Source organism: Solanum lycopersicum, chromosome 5 (genome assembly GCF_036512215.1).
Source record: "Solanum lycopersicum chromosome 5, SLM_r2.1".
NCBI lineage: Eukaryota > Viridiplantae > Streptophyta > Magnoliopsida > Solanales > Solanaceae > Solanum > Solanum lycopersicum.
The window spans coordinates 3,289,292-3,312,617 of NC_090804.1; the positions used below are offsets into that span (position 1 = coordinate 3,289,292).

Below are 23,326 nucleotides of genomic sequence, written 5' to 3' on the forward strand. Positions count from 1 at the left end.
ACAACTTACATAAATGAAGGTATTTATAGGGTGATTGAAGTTCAATAGATATAAAGTATGTTATTTATTAAAAACTAGTGAAACTATTCGCGCTTCGCGCGATTATATGAAATATTTATAAGATAATAATATGAAATATATAATATTTACGTTAGTATCGAATATATAGATAATATTTATATTTCTTCTCGTCTGTGATATCATAAACTTTTGTAAAACATATAATATATATTTGTTTGTTTTGTATATGTATATATTAGAACAAAATATTTACCGTGATGAAGTAAATGAAATAAGGGATAATATGTTGAAATAACAATATATTGTATTAGGTTGAAAATATTTTAGATGTTTTAATTTTCTCTATCTTTTCTAGGAGTAGTGATGTTCTATCCAAACTCTGATTTCGTCAAAACAATATTGTTTTCTTTTATTTTATTATTACATTTGCTTATTATAATTTTTTAAACATTAATTAAATACTTATAAGATTTACGAAAAATAAAGCATACAAAGTCATGATTCATATTTAGTATTAAACTTTACAAGTAAGATGAAGAGACATGAGTTATAAATAATTTAAATGTATAATTTTATTAGCCAGTAAATGTACTACTAATTATGTATTGATTTTTTATTTGAAAAATAAAAAAATAAAAAAAAAGGTGTGAAAATACAAAAAATGAACAGAGAAAATATAATAATTGGTGATTACATAAAAATTATAAATGCATTTCAAAGCAAAAAGAACGACGACAGATTGTTACATACGCAAAAAATGACATCTTGAAAATAATAATATATTTTTCAATTACTTTTTATAATTTATAATAAAAGTGAAACTAATCATCAATAAATTTTGTTGTTGTTAAAATTGAATAATTATATTTATTTTTTTCATAACAAAGAGAAAATAGAATAGTAAAGGATCAAATGATTAGCATTGACAATATAATACATTTAGCTAAATTATTTACATAAATTAAAATTTCAAAAACTCTAGCGAAAGTAACTGAGTTGCTAATAAATTTCAAAGTGAAAAAATAATCTCTAATTATGCTTTTTTTTTTTCCTTGTACCATCTTCCTTTGCAAAGAGATCCGTCATCCTGTTTTTATTCATATGTCAAACTCTTCATATATGCAACCAACTGAATAAAAAAAAACATATACGAATTAAAAATAATTATGTCAAAAGAAAGAACGAAATATAAACCATATTTAATATATTTATATATTATCTTTTCAATAGTAATAACAATAGTAAATAATAATTATTTCTTGAAATCTAACAAATATTATAATCAAACTATATTATATATGGAAAACTAACTATTAGAAAGAGTAATTGCATACGGACAAAACATTGTTAAGAATTAAAGAGATTTTTTCAATTATACTTATTTGATAAATTATAATACAAACATAAAAATATATATTAAGAAAGCATGTCTAAGTACATAAAAATAAAAAGAAAACCTTCATATACTTTTTTTTTGTTACATGTTAGCTAATTCACAAACAAGTACTATGAAGAAGAGAAATTTTAACTTTGTATGTGAATCTTCATGAAAATAAATATGAATCTATATAGACAAAATAAAGGAAATGAAAAAATAAGGACTTAAGAATAATATATTTATTAACTTCATGTATTATTTTTTTTGTTACATGTTAATTTCCTTCACAAATCAAATACAAATTTATATAGACAAAAATAGAGAAGATAAAAAATAAAAATTTCAATGAAGTATTTCTTATCTTTATGTACTTTTTTTTGGTTACAAATCAAACTTATATGATGAAAAAAGAAAGAATAATTGTGATGTGAATCTTCATGAAACTAATATAAATTTACAGGCAAAATAAGGAATTCCATAAGACATATAAACTTATAAATTTAAATTGGAGGTTATGAATATAAATTATGAGATTCATGAATATTATTAAAAGTAAAAATTAAAGAGGGACAAGTCATGGGTAGTAACTCCTAGTGAATAAATTCAAAAATAAAAATAAAAATACTTAAAATGTAAAAAAAAATTAAAAAAATTATGATTTCATGATTAGAAGTGAGATAAACAAATAGAAAAGAAATATAGAGAGTTTTCTTTTATATTATAAATGTTCATACATTAATAAAGTATTTATTTGTATATTTGTATAAATGAAGTAATATATTTTTATAATAAAATAATCAATTTAAATTAGAAAAGTTAAAAATAAATAAATTATGTTTCTCTTTTAATTCTAAATGAGATAAATAAATAAAAAAATAGGAAGAATTTTTGTTATAAATGACCCACCATTAATAAAATATTTATTTGTAATAAATTTAAATAACTTTTTATGATATACAATAATTATTATTTTTTTTAAAAAAAGATGGAAAAAGCTAAATGCAAATGAAGGCCATATAGAGGTGCCACATCACCTCCTCAATGGTCCTCATTTATATATATATATTGATTACTACATTTTATATGAATATATCTAACTGTATTTGTGTATTCTTTTGATTTTTTTTTTAATTTTATAGTGATACAATTAGAATTATAGGGCATTAAATAAGGTAATTTATGATACTATAGTTAAATCCCTTTAATTATGTCCATAAATTCTCAAACTCCTCAGTACTACATTAAAACAACTAATGATTACATATTCAATGAATATACTAATGAATTTCAATTAGCTTTTAAAAAATTAGATACATCGTACATAAATTTATATAAATTATCATTATCGCTATTGTTTTTGTTCAAGCGTAAAGATATTTTACATAAATTTTTTTAGTTATGATTTATTGTAATTATAAATGAATCTTGTTTGTTTCGATTTCAAATACGCAAACTCCATGACAATTAGTATCCTCCTAAAAAAAAATCTATCTCCTATTTGAATAACAGGTCGTGTCGGCCCCATGGACTAAATTATTTTGACAACTCTATATCATCTCAAAAGTAAAATCTACAACCGATAGTACATATAGAGCTAACCCTACTTTAATATGGTAGAGACGTGATTTATAACAGACTAGCAACTCAAATTAAATGTAATATTTGAAGAAGGATTACATGAATAATACGACAACAAATTGAAAATCTATATAGTAAACGAAATAACAAGAAGTAATGCACAACAAAGAAATAAGAGATGATGTAATTACTGAATAGCACCTACCTTTACCTCTCCCACATAAAGTGTGACCATCCTCAACTACCTACTAGTCCTATCTCTATTAGGTTTTAGACCAATTGAGTTGATAACTTTGATGGTCACTCAACTATCAATTGTTTTCACAGAAAGTCACTCAACTTTCATTTTCAACTCGAAAGTCACTTAGTTATAACTTCTTTGCACAGAAAGTCACTCAACTTTCATTTTCAACTCAAAAGCCACTCAACTATGACTTCTTTGCACACAAATTCACTCAACCTATTTAATTATTATTTTATTAAAACTTAGTGACACTGAATTTTAATTATTAACCAAAATTTTAAGAATTGAATATCCATTTAATGATTCGCTCCATTTAACCCGACCCGCTAAAAATATAATATTAAATATTTTATTTTACCAGTAGTCCCCTAAATCATTCTCCATTAAACATTGAACATATTATTTACCATTAATTCGCTAAAAGAATGTGGGAGACAAGGGAGATTAAATGGGCGGGTCATTAAATTTTTTAGGGAACTAATGATAAAATAAAATGTGTAATATTATATTTTTAGCGGGTTGGATTAAATGAGCGGGTCATTAAATGGATATATTTGATTCTTAAAATTTTGGTTAATACCTAAAATTTCATGTCACTAAATTTTAATGAAAAAACAATTAAATAGGTTGAATGACTTTCTGTGCAACGGAATCATAGTTGAGTGACTTTTGAATTGAAAATGAAAGTTGGGTGACTTTTGTGCAAAGAAGTCATAGTTGAGTGACTTTTGAGTTGAAAATGAAAGTTGAGTGACTTTCTGTAAAAACAAATAGTTGAGTGACCATCAAAGTTATTAACTCTAGACTAATTGGGTCAACCTTCTAACTATAATGGAGTTTTTAAATATTTTTTTAATTATTGAATAACTTTCGCACTTTAATAATATAGACCTTCAACAATTTTGTAGCAAAACAAATACATGTAACCAAGTAAAATAAAATTATATTGTATCGATCTAACATTCTTTCTCAAAACACAACTCTAAGCATGCCAACAAATCATAAAAATTATAACAACTTATATGAAATTCATACAGAAAAATCATAAATTATGAACTTTCACCTGAATAAATTTTACAAGTTGAACCATAACCTATTTATTATAATATATTACTCATCCAATTTAACCATCTGATCTACCCAAAAGAATTCATTAGCCCACCACAAATGTAAATTTCTTTGAAAGACTTTTATAAGATAATAATAATAATAATAATAATAATAATAATAATAATAATAATAATAATAATAATAATAATAATAATTTAAAAAAAACTCTGAATTTTCAGTTGTACAAAAAACCCAAAAAGAAAGAGGAAAAAAAAACAGAATTCCGAAAATAAAAAAAAAGAAAAAAAATTGTTCAGCTTCTGGAAAGTTTTGATGATCAGATTGAAATACTTTTTGAATGTTTTGATGAAATGGGTATTTTTATTAGAGGTTGCATTTTTTTGGATTAACCAATAGGGGTTCTTCATTGAAGATTTTTTTTTTCTAAATCAAGAAAATTTTGGGTGATTTTTTTTTTTGGAATGATGGAGAGAAGAACCCAAAATGAAAATAATCCTCCAGAAAATATACCCTTTAATGTTGAAGATTCAATTTTTAGCTCAAATTTGTTCTTGGATGGTGATGGAGAAGTTATTTTTACTCAAACTTCTGATAGATTGTCTTGGAAATCTGTTGAATCTGTACTTAATGTAAGTTTTTGCTGTAAAATTCCCATTATTTTGATTGTGAGCTTGTTTAGCTTAATGGTGTTTTACCCATTTCCTCATATTTTGTGTGTTTTGCCTCTCTGTTCTAACTTGTGCTTTTCTATGATTAGCTTTTGAGATTTTTGTTGGATTTGTTAGTTATTGGGTGAATTGGGTTGTTAGTATAATGGACTTTTAGGTATTTATGTCATTTTATAGTTTGGTTGACATGAAAGAGTTTGGAGGTTGAAGCTTTGGGAGCTCAAAGTTGCCTTTTTTACAAAAAAAACACATAAAGTAATCGTACAAGTGAGGTATGGAGAGGGTAGGATGTGCCCAACAGACCTTACCCCTACCTTTGTGAGGCAGAGAGACTTTTTTTGACAGACCCTCGGCACAAAGTTTCCTTTTTTACGAAAACGAAAGCCTAAAGTAATTGCACAAGTGAGGTCTGGGGAGAGTAGGATGTACGTGACAGAACCTTACTCCTACCTTTGTGAGGCAGAGAGGCTGTTCTCGATAGATCCTCGGTACTAATTTTCTTTTTTTACAGCATCATACCTAATGTAATTCCACTGTGGAGTCTTGAGAGGGTAGGATGTATGCAAACCTTACCCTACCTTTGTGAGGTAGAAAGACAGTTCTCGATAGCCTCTCAGCTCAAAGATTTCCTTTTTATTGTTTAATTTCCCTTTTATTCCTTTATTTTCTTTTGATGTGCATTAAGCAATTAGCTAACTCACTTGAAGTGAGGCTTGATATATTTGTGACTGATTAAATTGAACTATGTTGTAGTTTAAAAGTACTCTGCATCTTGTTTTGGCCAGCGTTTTGCAAAGATCACCTAAAATACGTGTTTGAGATAATCGACACGGGAGAGTCCTATCTTATCATTTAACATTGAAATATAGTGCTATTAAAGAGGAAGTAGTGTGAGCTGGCATAAAAACTTCAACACTGCTTCAAGAAAAATGGTGGTATTAGATTAAGGTGCTAAAATTAGTGCATGGAAAGCTAACAGACTCAAAGAAAAGATAATTATCTATCATGTATGATATTTTAAAAAAGGATGCTTTGTGACGTTTTCCGCTTTAGTTTCCTTTAGTGTATAGAACGCTAACAGACTCAAATTCTCTTTTTTTTTCGCTTTCTTTAATCTTTACGTTTTGATTATTGCTACTACTTGTTGTTTCCTGTGTTTTGTTTATCACATTATTCTGCTCTATATGGTCTGTTACACTCTCTCTATTATTTTCCATGCCTTGTTCTACCTCTATATTGTCTTTTTCAAACTGCCTTGTTTTGTGTTACTTGAGCCGAGGGTCTTTCCGAAACAACCTTTCTATCTCCACGAGGTAGGAGGTAAGGATTGTGTAAACTATACCGTCCCCAGAACGCAACTGTGGGAATATAGTTTATGTTGTTTTGTTCCTTAAATCTTTACTTTCTTTTATATCTTGATGCTATAAATGTTTTGCCGACCTTGAGGAAATGGGTGCTGACCGTTCAATATGTATGGCAGGGGCAGGATCCGTCATCCTGTTTCGGCATAGAACTTGTTTCTAAAAGTGAAACCACATTGCGTTTTAGTGATATATACTCTGCAGAGTTCATTGATTGGGGGTTGGTACATCAAGCTGCCTTTTTGGGCCAGTCATTTGAGGTTATAATTATTTTACAATAGGATCTAAAGATGTCTACTTTGATCAAGAGGTAACAATATGTATATGTGGATACAGATGTACCGATTTACAATACGCGGAGTCCAGAAATCAAAGACACAACCTTCTGTTTTGGTTCCATCTTTTTATACTTTTGGACATAAGGATTCACAAACATGTCAGATGTGGGTTAATCAGATTAATGATCTTCTAAACAGGGACGCTGAGCGGCCAAAGAACCTTCTGGTAAGTTTAGTATGTTATCAATTACCAGTTAACATGTATGTTAGTTGCTAAATCTCTGGTAGTGCCTGTACTCTCTAAATGGTGACAGAAATTGACTTCAGATTGAAGTTTAAGTTTCTTCAGACTCTTTCCTTTGTGATTAGTAGGTTTTTGTTAACCCAAAGAGTGGGAAAGGACTCGGATGTAAAGTTTGGGAAACAGTGGCTCCGACATTTTCTCAAGCGAAAGTGAAAATGAAGGTAAAGTTTTCTGGTAGCTTGTGTTTCATTATTGAAGGATGTTCTGAGTTTGCATTTCATTCTAGATTGTCTATGAGAATGATGATATGTTGTTGTTAGCTTTTGGTCCGATATCTCTTACTATCCTATGTTTCTTGTACTTTGATTATCGTATTTTGGCTGTAGTTACTATTTAGTTGCTTTGTGATGGTTTCACTTCTGTTTATTCTCTGTGTGGACTGTTTTAGACTATTGAGGTTCTATCGGAAACGATCTCTCTACCTCTGAGGTAGGGGTAAGGTCTGCGTACACTACCCTCCCTAGACCCCACTTTGTGAGTATATATGTTGTTGTCTGATTTCCCTTTTCAACCCTCGACCAATTTAAGTGCAACAGAGGAATAAAAAACAAGATTGATTTTAGGATCTATCTTCATTTAAATTCTGTGTAAAATTTACTCGAGATAAGAGTTTCTGAAGATGCTATAAATAGAAAGACAATTATTTTTTAGCATTTCTTTCAAGTAAGAAATGCTAAATAAAATTGACCAAAATGGTAGCCTCTGTTGTTAAATTGCATTATCTATCTTCAAAAGGCTACTTAGTATATCAGCTTTATATACTCTTACATCTTAAAATATGTCTACTAATTCAAAACCCACAGCCTTTTATTCTTCTGACTAAACATCACCAAGAAAGTGCAGGGTATTTACAGTGGGTAAAAGCTCAGTTGCCCCTTATTTTTTTGATTAGCACTCAATTGCCCCTTATAAATTTCGGGAACTGAGGAGTTCTGGTGATGCATCCATGTCATATAAATCTTGTCTGTAATAGTACAAAGACAAAAAGTTCAAACATTTGTATTTGAAACTATATACATGTACTGTGCCATCAAACATCTTTTTCTCTCTGGGCAAATTTCTATCTGGCTATTGCACCAAAAGGTGATTGACATCTTCCACAGTAGCAGCACATAGAACATCTACTACTTAAAATGATGCATCATTTATGTAGGCTTATGTATCTCAGACACACTTCGCTTGCTGCAACATAGCAAAATCCCTTACCTTAAGAGAATCATAATATCTCTAGGTACTGAAAACCTGAAACTCATTCAAGTTTTCTTCTGTTATCTGCAAAATAGTCAATCGGGTCAATTGAAATTTGTTGTTTCATTGCGTCCGGGCTTAGTTCGAGTGCCAAAGGTTGAGGGATTTGTGATTTTTAGGTCACAGGTTCAATATCTGCAGACTAAACTTGGATAATTCAGCTTTGAAAGTGGATAATTATTGTTTATGTTCCAGTTTGTACTCTTTTTAAGTTCGCTGTATTCTTTTCATCAGGTTACTGTGACAGAAAGGGCAGGACAAGCTATTGACATGATGTCTTCCATTACAAGTAGAGAGCTCAGTTCATACGATGGCGTGGTAGCAGTTGTAAGTACTAAGTAGTGAACAGATATCTATGCGTTTTTTTTTGGGTGCGTGGGTGGGTAATTTTCGACCATGAGGTTTTCCTATTTGGTGCCAAAGTTGAGCACTCTTTTGAAGTGTATAAATATCACTAATTACTCGAGGATTGCAACTTTGGTCTCTAACTTGCTATATGAGATGCGCAGAGGAAATGTAAATCAGCCCATTGATTAAAAAAAAAACTTGTCTAATTCTTCAAATCTTTTTTCATAGACATTTGATGAGTTTAAGAGAGAATTAAATGTGTCAGGTTTTCTCCCTGTCAATGTTGATAAAACTTTGTTTTGATGCATTTGTACCAATATGGTGGAGTTGCAAGGGATTTCAGGGCTTTTGATTAGTTCTTGCTTTTATTTATGCGGAAATTGGAAATCTTGCATTGTTCCCTTCAAACAATAAAGCGGTGAAGGGGGAGAGGGGGGGGGGGGGGGCAAATATGCTGAGGGTATACTTATACACGGTAGTGATACTTCACTTCTCGCATGTCAGTAATGCATATCTATTGAAGAAGAATATGTACATCTTTAGAAAATAAGAGTGTCTTAAAAGATCCATATGATCCTTTTGTTTCCATCAAAACATGGGTAGACATGTATGCATCAACACAAGATGCATAAGATAGCCATTTTGGCAGCTTATATTGTAATTTTTCTAACAATTTTACCACCAAATTGCTTGAGCTTCTTAGGTCTTTTACTATCTGACATCTGTTCAGGGCGGTGATGGATTTTTCAACGAAATACTGAACGGTCTTCTCTTGTCGAGGCACAAATGTTCATATCCACCAAGTCCTACTGAACTTAACCATCCCGTTGAGAATAATGGTGATGGGCCTGTTCTTGATACCAATGTGGATATCAGGGACCCATCTGATAGTGGTGAGGATGAATCTCCTCTTTTAAAGCAGTCAACAGATCTCAGTATGTGAACACATAAATTCTCTCCTTAAATTGTTTTCTTCGCATAATCAATATTTGTGAAGTGTGCTTATGAACAGTGTATCCGGAATTACAGGAACCGGAGATGATTCTTGCCAAACAGGTTAGTTAATTTTATAATCATGATTAATAATCTTAAGAATTTGTATTTTGTGTGTTGCAAGCCTAAAATAGATCTGTAATGATGCCCATCCTCTAAGATGACGGTTCACACATTCAATATGATACTGTATTAGCTTTTGTAGAGGTTCTAGGTTCCAGACTCGTTACCACACACTTCAAAATATTTCCATGTGCTTGACCCAAGAAAATGAATCGGGCCTGAAAGTGAGGGGAGTGTTGTGATATATAAATAAAAGCGTCGCATTTCTGATCGTTTGAGCATTTTCCTGACTATATTTGGGTGTACATAACCACAATGATAGTAAGGAAAGGGGACAAATATGATTGATAACATTGTATTTGAAAACATTATCATTTCTTTCCTTTCCTTTTCCTCCCCTTTGACGCCAACCCAAGTGCATTAGTTTTTTCCTCTCACGAGTAACTTCTTTTAAATGTTAATAACATCTTTGATTTACCCTTTTGCCATCTCAGAAGAAGAAGATGATGAATTTTCTTTCCCAAATGAAAAGTTCAGATTTGGACTTATTCCAGCAGGATCAACAGATGCCATTGTAATTTGGTAAGGTCCTATATTGATGAGTTAGTGTAGTTGAATGGTAACTTTGTCTGTCCAATGTAGAGATGGTAAGGAAGAGATGATCTCCTTGCATTCATGTTTATATGAATGTGTCTTTCATATCTAGTATATTAAGGTATGGAGGTCGAGAATTATGGTAGAAGGTGTAGTCGCCCGTTAGGTGAGAGAGGCAGAAGGTTAGCCTCATATCCTCGTCTTTATTTAGTAGTAGTTTCTTTTCCTCCTATCTTTTTGCTATCTGTTGTTCCTTTATCTCTCTAGTTTAATATTTGCTCTCATTTCTTTTTCTTCCTTCAACCCTTTTCCGAGATACTTCACTTTTTGAGCCAAGGATCTATCGGAACAGCCTCTCCACCCCACAATGGTAGGGGCAAGGTCTGCATACATCTTATCCTCCCCAGACCCAACTTTTGGGATTACACTGGGCATGTTGTTGTATTTCATATCTACTCTCTTGGGTGTTGGACGTTCAGGATTATTAAGGTACAAACTGAATGACGAGTGATTGTCCTTGTGCATAATTGCTAATCACACTCCACACGATTAACTTAAGTATCTTTCACCTTCCAGATACACAGACTGCAAAACGTAAGATACTTTTTGCTACTAGAAACAATTTGTATGGTAAGAAAACCACTATAAAATGTTTTAAATTTAATCATCAAAATATCATCTGCGAAGATTCTAGTATGAACTGAAGCAGGATTGACTTAAGTTTCTTGATTGGTATATTTTACCAGCTATGAATGTTGTAGACCTCGTTGATGTTTTCTACTCCCGATACACTTCCCTTTTTTGTCTGTTCCAAAAAGAATGACACATTTTCTTATTTGACAAATGTTAAATGACACTATCAATATTTTGCCGATGTTGGGTCCACTTATTTGGCAAAAAAGTCCACTAAGGTGTACTCTTCTATTTATTAAACAAATTTGTTTTAAGTGTAGTTTTGGAACATTGCAACTCCGTAGCCAGTCAAACTACATCACATAAATTAGGATAGAGTGTGGATTTCGTTTTTAAAATCCTATGTTATGCTTAGCATTTAACAACTTTTTATACGTTGCTAGCTGCATTATCTTTTTGAAAAGCTAGTTGGCTTTCATTCTTGCAGTACTACAGGGGCTAGGGATGCCATGACTTCTGCATTGCAGATCATTCTTGGTAAAGCAGTGTGCCTTGATATAGCTCAAGTTGTAAGATGGAAAAAGACTAATACATCTAAGGATGAACCCTGTGTACGTTATGCAGCTTCTTTCGCTGGGTAATTTTCATCTATTATTGGTTTAACTCATATGCTGTTTCAAACTAGCAGCTCTCTAAATGTTGTTTTAGTGGATAGTCATTGTTAGTGTGTGGTGCACTTTTCTGCCTTTCTTTTTGCTTTATTTCAAATACACTATATCCAGTGGTTGTAGTATTACTCAGGAATTCTTGTTATTTTGTTATTGTTTAATGTTTCTTGCACTTTGATTATCATATTAATTTGTTGTATTGACTGTTCCTTATTAGTATGCTGTCATGCGTTCTTTAGCTTTTTGTCTTGGCTTATTCACTCCCGTTGTTTCGTTTTTCGAACTGCTTTGTATTGCTTTTACTTGAGACTCGTATCAGAAACAACCTCTCTACCTGGGGGGGGGGGGGCAATAATTCACTGAATTTCGAACCTTTCACTACTGGCCCTCAGGGATTTCACAGTTATAAATAAATAAATAAAATCTATGGCATTGCTTTATTTACTAGCTAATGTTTTCATTATGTGGGAGATTTGCTCTTTTACTTGTGAACTTGATATTTAAGTGGTTACAAGTGCACTGAACCATTTCCTCGGAGTAAATTATGGTCCCCTACTGAATGTGTGTTACAGTGTGCTCATGAGAGCTTGTTAAACTTTTGCATTGGTAAATGGCTTTCTTCTTATACTATGTTCAGGAGATTGTATTATTTCCGGCGCCTGGTTATTGTGTTAGCCGTCTGCCTATTTATGAGCAATCCATACAGGGATAATGCATGCTCTTTTTTTTATTTTGTTTGATAACTGTGGTGTCCGGGCCAGCTTCCGCGCACCTCGAGTAATTCCACGGAATACTTGTCACCTACCACCAGCAACAGGTACCAGGTTTTCTGTCCGCCAAGTTTAGGACGGATGGGACACCTAGTATTTTTTGTCTCTGCTGAGATTTCCACGTGAAACTTCATGGTTCTCACCCACTGCATTGACCACTAGGTCACACCCTTGGGTGCAATGCATGCTTCTTTGTGAACTTAAGATTAAATTCTACTCCTCCTTCGTAATCATTCGCTTACTTATCAGGTATGGGTTTTATGGAGATGTAATCACTGAGAGCGAAAAGTACAGGTGGATGGGCCCTAAGCGTTATGATTATGCAGGAACAAAGGTGTTTCTTCGTCACAGGTATGGCTTGTGGATCAAATTTGTTAGTGCGAAAATTCTCTCACAGTTGGTTCTATTTGCCATTTTGCCCACTGGTCATTGCCTTAATAAGCATTCCTACTGCTTTTTTTACGGATGTTGCTGTCACTAATGAGATTTTCAATTAGAAATGTTCAGAGACTAGAGTAGATGCGTGACTGTACCTGTGTGAAAACACGTGCTCGACCTTATATGGTTGAGCTGGTTGGATGGTGATCGTAGAGCCTTGATCGGCTGATGCCAAAATAGTCACTGCTCGTGATACTCTATTTTTTCCTCCGGCAGTGGTAAGGTCTATCAGTAACAACTTCTCTATATCGGTGCACTCTACCCTTCCATAGATCCCACTTGCGGTTACACTAGGTATGTTGTTGTTGCCCCTCCCAGGGCATGTCCAACCTACCCGATGGAGGATGGAACTCGACTTTATTGTAATCATTGGCGGATCCACTGTTGAAGTTACGGGTTCAGCAGAAACCTGTAGTTTTGGTCCAGACTCTAGACCTTGTATCTGTGTTAAAAGTTTCACTTAAAATGTATGAATACTAGCAAGAACAAGAACCCAGTAAGCAGAACTATAAAACGTAAAATTACGGATCCACCTCTCTAAGACCAACTTGTACTTGGATCCATGTCTTGTACTATGTCTTGGGCGTGGCAATGATCTCGCATTCTACTATACTTCCTCTAAGCTTAATTCCGTAGATCACTCAATTTCATATACTTTTTACTGATGTAGTTAGTAGTATATTTTACAACTTCATGTTTTTTGTAGATCTTATGAAGCAGAGGTTGCATACTTGGAAGTTGAATCAGAAAAGAAAAACATAGGTCCTGAGAAAGAGTCGACAGGCAGCTGGACAAAGGGATTGTGGTCCCTTCTCAAAAAGTCTGAAAGAGTAGCTTGTCGTGCAAACTGCAATATTTGCAAAACGAAAGCAGGCCACACATCGGCAAAATGTCCCAGCTTGCAGCCCTATTCAAAAGATTCAAGATGGTTAAAGTCCAGAGGGCGTTTTCTTAGTGTTGGAGCTGCTGTAATCTCTTGCAGAAATGAAAAAGCGCCCGATGGTCTGGTGGCTGATGCACACCTTTCAGATGGTTTTCTACATCTTATACTAATTAAGGAATGCCCGCACGCATGTTATTTGTGGTAATCTTCTCTCTCTCTCTCTCTCTCCTCACTGTTTTGAGTTTTAACCTAGAGGCTGAATTCATGACCGGAGCTAGCGTATAGGTGCAGGCTTGGACTAGTAACTTCTAGTTATACCCTGTATTTATATTATAAAATCCATTGCGAAGCTAGAAACTGAAATGAGCTATGAATTCAGTCGCAAGTTCAGAATCCATAAACTTCAAATATGTATGCTAAGTCGTTGGATAGCAATGACTTGAAAACGTAGAAATAAAGCAATGTGTCCGTATTCTTAGCACAGTATCACCTATCTTAGCCCTGCTGACGTCCACACGATGTTTGCCTATTTTATGCAGTCACCTTCTCCAGCTAGCAAAAAAGGATGGCAACCCACTAGATTTTGAATTCGTCGAGCACCACAAGGTAAGAATCCCCCCTATAACACTTCTCCTCCTGCTAATCTTTCTATGAAGCTATTCTTTCATAACATCTTCTGCATTCTGCTAATCAGACTCCAGCATTCACATTCACTTCTTTTGGCAAGGAGAGCATATGGAACGTCGATGGAGAGCTCTTTCAAGCTCATCAACTCTCAGCTCAAGTATTCCGCGGGCTGATTAACTTATTTGCTAGTGGTCCTGAAGCCTAAAGTAGCTGAATCTCTTCATATAGGTTATGTTGCTTTGACTCCCCGAAAATGGGGCCACACTCATGTTGGATCCTCCAAAAAGCTCTACTTTTGGACGATCCAGTACACACATGTCGATATTTTTGAAGAGTCCGAGCAACATAACATGTACGTGTTGTTTATTCTTGGAAAGCTATTGAATATCCCATCAATTGATTTATGACTAGTCATAAAAACTTTGTATTTGACAGCAGGGGGGAGGCCAGTGACTGTTCAGAGAACTGCTAAATTTTCTCATAAATTAGAGAGGAAATGTTGTATAGGTGAAAATAAGCGTGCCTTATAGCTATAATAAAAATATATTCTATGGTATTTCATGAGGTCTATTTAAGTGCGTGATCGTCTCATAAATTTATATTAGAGAGCATATTTATCTATTTGATTATGTTTTTTTGCATGTATCTTCATTGGCCACTCAGCTTCTTTCTCACGGGTCAAATAAATTATTTTTCTTTCTTGATAATGGGTAGCGGTGATGTGAAATTTAAAATCAAAGTCGTTGCATATTCTGCTATTATGTTGAAGTATGTGACTCTCATGTAAAAAAAACTCTTTGATTATTCTGCTATTATGTTGAAGTATGTGACTCTCATGTAAAAAAACTCTTTGATTATCTTATTCATTTAGTTTTGATTCTTTCTTTTCTATTACAAATTTCTTACTCATATTTTGAAAATGTTACAATATGTGTCGAAACTATCATAATATAAATTAGTGATTGCATGAAATATGTTTCGTGTTAATTAACGAGAAATGTTTTATGCATCAAACTGTCTTTCATAGTTTTTGACTATTAAACTCATCGGTTAAGAATGAAACAAAACTCATAATAATGAAATAGGTTTTGGATTGAATCAAAACAAAAATAAACTTGCAAGAAAGGAGTTTGAGATTTAATATACCAATTTTTTAAAGTCAAAATCTAAACAATTGAAAGATAACAAACCAAGTAGTGTACTAATTCTCTGAAAAATGACAGCTCGATACGGAAAGCATTCTGTATTTACACAGAATTCGAGGGACGATAGTTCAATACAGAAAGTATTCTGCATTTACATAGAATACACAGAATTTCGAAGAATAATAGCTCGATATACAAAGCATCGTGCATTTACACGGGATTCGAGGAACGATTGAATCCTAAGGGGTGTGTTAGTTCCCTAGAAGATATTATTATATTTTTATAAATTTCCAAAACCATCCTATAATCAACCACATCATTGGTTGAAGAATCCACAATTGGAATTGATTTTCCAATTGCAACTTTTTTAGCTTCACAAATAGTACCATTTTTCTTGTAACCTTCTAAACTTATCATTTTATTAACATAAACATTGTGAAACTTTTTCATTAGCTTCAATGGTGAAAATAGCTTCAAATGGAGCTTAATTCGAACTTGTTTAATCTTCGAAAAAATCATCTTTCTCTTGTTCCCAAGTCTAAGAACTCGTATCTTCCTCTTGTTGTTATCCCTTTTTACATCTCCTAATCTATTGTACTTTTGCGTCCCCACAAATTTCTTTAGGTGATCGAAATATGAAAAACCAAGATTTCTCATCGATGGGGTTTTGTTAAAAAAAAAAAAAGAATCAAACAAGAACTTGATGAACGAAATAATTTAAAAAGAAACTTCTTTGATGAGCTAATTAAGTAGAGTGTAAAGAATTTGTGTGGATTTTCTAGGTGTGAGAAGGGACACTTTATATAGAGCAAGAATGACATGTTAAAGTTAGAGTTAATTGGATAAAGACAATGATAAAGTTCATTTGATTATGTTTTTAGGTACAAACATTAACAAAATGACATAAAATTAAAAATGTACTTTATAGTTTAAAGTTTAAACACTAATATTTAACTTCACTACTTTAATAGATTAGACAAAGTTAAACTTGACTATTACTGTGGATCCTATTTGAAAGGATCAAATTAGATGATTGCTTATTCATATTTGACTATTTCAAACAAACTAACGAAATTTTGGTTGTATATCAAAGAAACAATTATGAATTTCTTTTTTGAAAAATCACAATGATTAATAGTTGTTTGGTGCTAGATATAATGTGTAATTATTCAAGATAAAATGCAAGATCATTTTACCCTGTATTTGGTTGAAGGTATTAGACAATCCTAAGATTATTTATCCACCATTTATGCCTTAATGATGAGATAAGTTATCCTCTATACATGATAGAATAACTTATCGTAAAATAACTAATCACGAAATAACTTGTTCCTAAGTACACGATTTCTGATTAAAAGGCTGTAGGTTCTTTAGCCAATTGAAAGGTCCAGTTATAATCACTATGACTTGCTGCCAAAGATTGCCGTCTCTTACACTATGTGTGCAAAAAGTGAGTATTACATTACAATTAAAACAAAACAAAAAATGATTGCAGGATTCAAGAAAGGGTCGCACCTTAAAGGAGTGTGTTGTAGATGGCTTATCGTGATACAAGCATCAATAGTTGATTCCATATGTTAAACATGTAACCTATAAATCACATCAAAACAACTTTATCGTTGCTTCAAAACTCCCCATTTGAATTAGAGGTCGGAGAATGGGGAGGGGATTACAAGTAGTCAACAGACTGAACTACTAAAATTCCTCATGCCAGCAAGTTCCAATCATAACTCGACATGAATTTTTCAAAGAAACTATAGACAAATGCACACACATTTGCATACATTGAAAAATTCCACACTTTCAGTAAACGGAAAACACATGAACTACTAACAAAAGGAACTCAGCGTTTATCCTTTAAACCAGTGCTCATAAAAACAGGCCATCATAACACTATTCACCCAAGTTCATCGCAATGTCATGTCTACGCATCACACTTTATCTCGTCTATTAATGAACAAAATCACGGAAATTACTTGAGGACTTTGTAGTAACCAGTTAGCACGTCGAGTTCTTGAAGTCAAATCTAACAAACAAATGTGAACTTACAAAGGTAGAAATTCACAGAAGTGGAAAAACAAGCAACCCCTGAAAAAATCTACCTGTTTGATGAGAGGACTAACAGAGTGCAGAATACCTATTCTGATCTATACAATTAATGTCCGAATGACAAAACAATGTAATCAATGCCTCCATCTGCCATTTTCAAGGTCGTCATCAAAGATTGGTCGGGTCTCATGGGCACTGTGTTCTGATACGGCAATGCTATGTTCAGATTGAACATACATACTGTCAGCTACAGGTTGTCTAATAGTAAGACGGCCCGGATTATTCGACGTAGATTGTGAACCAGTTCGCTGTTCTGCCAGCCTTTGTAAATGCACATGGGGCATCCTACCTGGATATGGAATAGACAGTGTATCAAAATTTCTGTAACAAATTCGATTAACTAAAAATACATGTCATGTCAACTTCTTCTTTTGAATCTTCAGATCAATAAACTAAGAACTTTCTAGTAACAGTGAAAATGTGAATCTTTTCACTCAGAAAAATAAACAGCAACAAGAGAAATTGCTAATATAAGCATGGAACTTGGAAGGACTATAAAGCTTGTAAACCTTCAACAAAATACACGGTGAAATCCCACAAGTGAAGTCAAGGTACATATACGCAAACCTTACCTCTACCTCGTGAAGGTAGAGAGGTTACAATTGTGAAGCAAAGTGCAACAAAGCAAAGTAGTTATGAAAAGGAAGAGGTAGAGAGGTTACGATTGTGAACCAAAGTGCAACAAAGCAAAGTAGTTACAAAAAGGAAAAACGATTGTGAAGAAAACATAGCAATTAATAAAGAAAGCAGTGCAGAGTACTCATAAAAGGAACAGTAACAACAACGAAATAGCCTTGTAAACCTTCGTGTTCTGCATAAATAAACCATGAAATATCAACAATAGATTAAGTTATATTGGGCCCTTAAACTTTTTCATTAACATATGTATTTCCTTCAGCTGTGTAAATGCTGCATCAAACAACATTTGGAAAGCCAAAAATAATTTATCACTCAGTGGGCCAGTTTACCTCTATTAGATGCTGGTGTGTAAGATAAAAGAACAGAAGAGAAAACAAGACCTTTATCAAAGGTGCTCCGCCATGTGTTCGCCATTGCACATTTCCAGATGTTCCCATCCCCCCAAACAATAGACGCAACAACAGAAAATGTGCAATGACTAAGCAATATTCGCCCATTAATATTTTCCTTTGTTTCTTTCTCCTTCTTCAGCTAGGCAAGGACTCGAAACTTGCGGCATTTGGAAACCATAAAGAGAACTTAGTATTCAAAGCAACAGAGAGGAAAAAACAAACAACCAAAGGTAGTGCTCCCTCACGTGTCATGCCATTGCCTGATTCCGGCCTACACACTCTGGAATAGCTGGCGAAAAGGGAAGCACCCATGCACCCCCATCCTTGAACATGGAGAGGCACTCTAATAGGAGAAAGTATGCTTAGAAATTCTGAAGTTATTTGATATCCTCCCAAAAGCTTCAATTACGTATGATGCACTTTTGCAAGAAAGTGAAATTTTAACTAAGGAACTCATTTACATAGCTTTCATATTATCTTTCAGCCATCAGTTACAAACTCACTACACATCTCGCAGTCGAATTGATTTACTATTTACTTCACAAGAATTACAATGCCCTACAGTTAAGGATTTTAACTAGGGAACAGGCTAATTCTTTGATTCTGGTGATTCGAAGTTGGATTACTGTGAAAAGAGATACTGAAGAAAGTGAGCAAGTACCATCTATATCATATGGTGGGGGAAAGAATTGTAAGTAACAAATTGAAGCCACAGTCAGTCCTGCATAAATGGCACAAAGAAAATGAACAATAAGTTCTCTGTACAAGGCAACAAAAAACAAGAAAACTACAAAAAAGTACATGGTCCTCCATAATATACAAACCTAGGAGACCTCCAGCAAATACATCTTGCCAATGGTGCCAGTAATCATCAACCCGGGAAACTGCGACTAACGCCGCCATCAGTAAGGGCAGGAAAACAAGGCAGAGCTTAGCAACATGGCCTCTTTGATCAAACACCTTGATTTTCCCTGACAGGTACCAAGCGAGGAAGCCAAGACCAGCAAAAGACCCTATTCACATGATACCAACAAATGCCGACAAGCTTCAGTTTTATGTAAGAACTCAATTTACTCAAAGCAAGCCAAGATCTTTAGATAAAACAGCCAAACACCCATGCAGACACAAAGAATCATGATATTTGATATTGTCATATCTGGGTGAAAATTGAAGCATAAGCCACAGTCACCTATGACTTACAGGATTCCAAGTTATGAGCCAGATGTCTACTTATGTAGATTATCCAAACATAAGTCAAACTCACCTATGAAACAGCAAACTAATATGGCTGAACTATTTGAGGTGAAAACTTTATTATTAAAAATTCATAGGTTAAACATATGGGAAAAGGAGTGATAGGGTAGTGATGAATACAAAAAACTCTTATTTGGCATTTTAACAAATCGTTGCACAAAATTGGCAGGTACTTGACTGAATTATACCGGAAAACACAGCATAGATGTTACATTTTTTCAGTATGTTATATATAATTATTAAAGATCAGTTGTACTTATTACAAGGAAAAGCAATCTAAAATCTTGCAGTGAAATCCTATGTTGAATGGGAGAAGAATAAGATATCAATACAGAGGAAAAGGAAACAGTTCACATCACTAAGAAAGATTCCTTGGAAGAAGGAATGGAAGTGAAGGGTAGCTCACTTTGTTTAAAGGGTCGAGTACCAAAAAGGAAATAATCACAAATTTCTGATGCCAACAATGCAACAGACATGGAATAGTGATACTCACAAGAACTATGTCCGCTTGGGAAACTCTTATGTCCTTCTTTGATAACACTTTTCAAGCCAGTACATTTGACATTGCTTGTGATCGGATCAAACACCTAAACACAAAATTATTATTGGAAGTCGCAAATGATGTCATATCAGTTTCTGATACAGAAAGGATATTCCAAGACGAATTAACATACCCCTTTTCCATCAGGGAAACACCGCCAAAAGAAGTCTGGACGGGGTCGACCAACGGCATCTTTTATTGCATCAGTAAGAACAGAGCTGATGAGTACAGAGTACAACAATCCTGAACAAAGCACACGAAGTTATCAATCTGATCCAGTTATCTATACCAGCCAATATAACTTGCTGCCAGGCAAAAGCTGATAGTCACATAAGGGGCAAAGAATACCTAATATAGCTTGATGCACATCGTAAACATCCTTCCTGATGAAGTAAAACACAAGTATGACTAGCAAAGGTAAGACTATAGCAATAATCTGTTTACAAGGAAAAGACATGGATTATAAAATGCCTACTTAGATGTACAAAAAACACGCATACTTCTTCGTAACTATGTAATATCTCAAACCCAATTTGTCCTAAAGTGCACTTACCGGAACAGCCCAAAAGGGAATGGTATTGTCTTTCAAAGGGTAACTTAAATCTGTCATCATGTCAGATCCAACAAAGCGGTGAAATGGTTCTATCACATTTAAAATTATATCTATCACCACAAGTACGAAGAGAATAAACCAGTCATGCATGTGAAATCTTGCTACTTCCACTCCCTGATTTCTGAACGTATGGGCACCCAACTGAATCTCTGGCATTTTACCAACTAATAGAACAAAAATAGGTGTTAGTAAAACTTGCATGACATTGATAATAAGTAACAAAAACAGAGACAGCCTTTTGTACCACATATACAGAAAAGCAAGATAAGATTCATAATGTTCACTTTATATCAATGAGACTCGATATATTCTATGTTGCACTTAAGACAGAGAACAAAGGGGCACTTATGAGAAAAGAAAATAATGATAACATGGCTACAAAGAAATTACTAGAAGACGAGATAATGTCTGCAGCGTTTTAAGATTTGAGGCAAGCACATACAAATACAAAAAAAAACAAAAAAAACTAAGCCTCGTGTGATTGAGCATGATGAAAGAACTCACCTTCAGTTGTTAACTTATTAGTTCCCCTACCTCGTTGTTTTTGGTTTTACTAAATAATTTAGTTTTCAACCAAGTGCGGCAAAAAACCTTTTTGTAGCATGAGTGCCAGAAGGTAATTATTAGATCAATTCTAAAAAATATACACATAGAATATCTAGTTTTGCAGAAACACCACAAGTTCACATACACCATAAACGCTAAATTCTCCCCAGCCAACAACATGCTTCAATTTAAACTCTATCTACTATACAAAAAAATCTACAAATAAATCCAGCTAATACAACGTCTTCTCAAATTACTCTATAATTTCATCACTTAGCACTTCATATCCTCATTTTCCTTACAATAATTTTTTTCATTTTTTTTTAAATTGTCCTCATCACCTTAATGCCTTCACTTGAGTTACAAGCTTACGTTACCAGGCTCAGCATTTTCCAAACAATACCACTTCCATAAACTCAAATTTTCACAAAATTCGACAATTCCTCATACTATTCTAACTAAACCGGTACAACAGCAAATTCAAAAGTTACTTTTTCCTCACACATACACCAGCAGCAACCGGTTAGCATCTCATCCACTAATATACCAACAACATGCTTCAATTCAAACTATATGCTCTATAAACCAGTACGAAATAACTATACAGAAAATAATAAATAGAATTAGGTTATGAAACTGTTTTTTATCCATAAATAGCTGCTACTACAATGTCTTCACAAATTACTCACTAATTTCATCAAACTTCAATTCCTCATTTTCCTAACACTTACATATACTTAAATTTCCACATAACTCGCACTATTCTAAACAAACCAAAACACATACACCAGCAAAATCACAGTTTACTCCTCCGCCGCCGCCGCCGCCGCTACGCCGCCTCAGTAACCAAACCGAACTGCTTAAGGAACTGTTATACTAATATTAAACAACACTAATCAACGGAAAAAGTAACAAAAACTTCGCCGTTGCGGAAACTGAAAAAAACTACAAAAAGTACATTGATAAAAATACCGAAAACTCAAAAAAAAATACCTGAAAACGATCTGGAGAAGAGAATGCGGAGGAGAAAATGCTTTCGTTTTGCTTCTGTAAATTCAAATAATTGGAGAGATAAAGGTGAAGAGGAAAAGCAAAAGCAAACGAAGCGTCAAAAATGCAGAGAGTGATAAAAAAAAGTGAAATGGAATTTGAATTGAGATTTTTGGTAATATAGGAAAGAGTTAAGTAAGATAGAGTCAAAAAGGGACAAATATTAAATCAATTTCACATTTATTATTATTCCCTATCCCAAGTTCATATTTAAACTTCGATAAAATTTGAATCGCACATTATTATGTCCATTTTAATTAAAAGATTATTATATGAGCATAATAATCGTGTACACAATGTACTTTTAATTTGCAAAGATAAAAGTTATTTTTATTGACAAGTTTTTGTCTCTAGTAAATTATATCTTTAGAGTAAAGAAATACGAGTTTGACTATGATTCATTATTTAGCTTAATAAAGTTCAAGTGATATTTGATCATTAACTCGATTATTTATTGGAGACTCAAATTCATTATCACACGTCTAAAATCAGCACCTATTTGAGATTCTTAGTATCTGGTTTACAAACACGACAACAATCCCCAAAAAAACGTAATATCATAAGTGGGTTTGTATGCACACGTTTATGGAATAAAAAGATTATATTGGCCTTCGACAATCCTCCTTCTTTATTCAGACTTAGAATTAGTAATATGAACAAACGCACAGAGACAAAATTAAACATGTTGATAAGAAAATAACAATCTCAACTAATCGAGTAATAATCTATCGTTACCTAACAAAATTAAATATGTTGATAAAAAAATAACAATCTCAATCAATCGAATAATAATTTATCGTTATTTAATTAAGTATTGTTGTTCGATCAAATATTTTCATATAATAAGAATTTAATGCGCAACAAATCAT

General features: G+C 33.2%; 2 protein-coding genes across 5 annotated transcripts; one reads left to right on the plus strand and one right to left on the minus strand.

Moving 5' to 3' along the window:
- Positions 1–4,358: 4,358 nt before the first annotated feature.
- Positions 4,359–14,789, plus strand: LOC101267524 (ceramide kinase). 3 transcript variants are annotated; one of them, XR_741344.4, is made up of 14 exons: positions 4,359–4,921; positions 6,441–6,581; positions 6,658–6,825; positions 6,972–7,064; positions 8,386–8,478; positions 9,230–9,434; positions 9,529–9,555; positions 10,050–10,137; positions 11,270–11,419; positions 12,470–12,571; positions 13,365–13,742; positions 14,081–14,147; positions 14,236–14,520; positions 14,604–14,789. XR_741344.4 is itself a non-coding variant. In XM_010322427.4 (13 exons), the coding sequence occupies exons 1-13, from the start codon at positions 4,754–4,756 to the stop codon at positions 14,371–14,373; spliced, it is 1,818 nt and encodes a 605-aa protein (XP_010320729.1). In that variant the 5' UTR covers positions 4,359–4,753; the 3' UTR covers positions 14,374–14,789. The 3 variants fall into 3 exon arrangements, 2 of the variants coding, with proteins under 2 accessions (XP_010320729.1, XP_010320730.1); XM_010322427.4 differs by having other exon boundaries at positions 14,236–14,789; XM_010322428.4 differs by having other exon boundaries at positions 4,510–4,921; positions 9,230–9,392; positions 14,236–14,789.
- Positions 14,790–17,297: 2,508 nt separating this feature from the next.
- On the minus strand, positions 17,298–22,570 carry LOC101267988 (lipid phosphate phosphatase 2). Of its 2 annotated transcripts, none has more exons than XR_011221072.1 (8): positions 22,401–22,550; positions 20,802–21,025; positions 20,597–20,684; positions 20,382–20,491; positions 20,201–20,294; positions 19,278–19,466; positions 18,442–19,174; positions 17,298–17,711 (listed from the first exon to the last, which is right to left on the minus strand). XR_011221072.1 is itself a non-coding variant. In XM_004238840.5 (8 exons), the coding sequence occupies exons 2-8, from the start codon at positions 21,015–21,017 to the stop codon at positions 17,497–17,499; spliced, it is 972 nt and encodes a 323-aa protein (XP_004238888.1). In that variant the 5' UTR covers positions 21,018–21,025; positions 22,401–22,570; the 3' UTR covers positions 17,298–17,496. The 2 variants fall into 2 exon arrangements, 1 of the variants encoding a protein (XP_004238888.1); XM_004238840.5 differs by having other exon boundaries at positions 19,115–19,174; positions 22,401–22,570.
- Between the last annotated feature and the right edge of the window lie 756 nt (positions 22,571–23,326).

Bases quoted from the DNA above. Each gene is read 5' to 3' on its own strand.
- LOC101267524 (XM_010322427.4), top strand. From the start codon at position 4,754: ATGATGGAGAGAAGAACCCAAAATGAAAATAATCCTCCAGAAAATATA. The intron at 7,065-8,385 runs GTAAAGTTTTCT...TCTTTTCATCAG, and splicing joins AAGCGAAAGTGAAAATGAAG to GTTACTGTGACAGAAAGGGC. The intron at 10,138-11,269 runs GTAAGGTCCTAT...TCATTCTTGCAG, and splicing joins ACAGATGCCATTGTAATTTG to TACTACAGGGGCTAGGGATG.
- LOC101267988 (XM_004238840.5), bottom strand. From the start codon at position 21,017: ATGCCAGAGATTCAGTTGGGTGCCCATACGTTCAGAAATCAGGGAGTG. The intron at 20,295-20,381 runs GTATGTTAATTC...TTTTGTGTTTAG, and splicing joins GTTTCCCTGATGGAAAAGGG to GTGTTTGATCCGATCACAAG. The intron at 17,712-19,114 runs GTACTTGCTCAC...TTCCATATCCAG, and splicing joins CCCACCATATGATATAGATG to GTAGGATGCCCCATGTGCAT.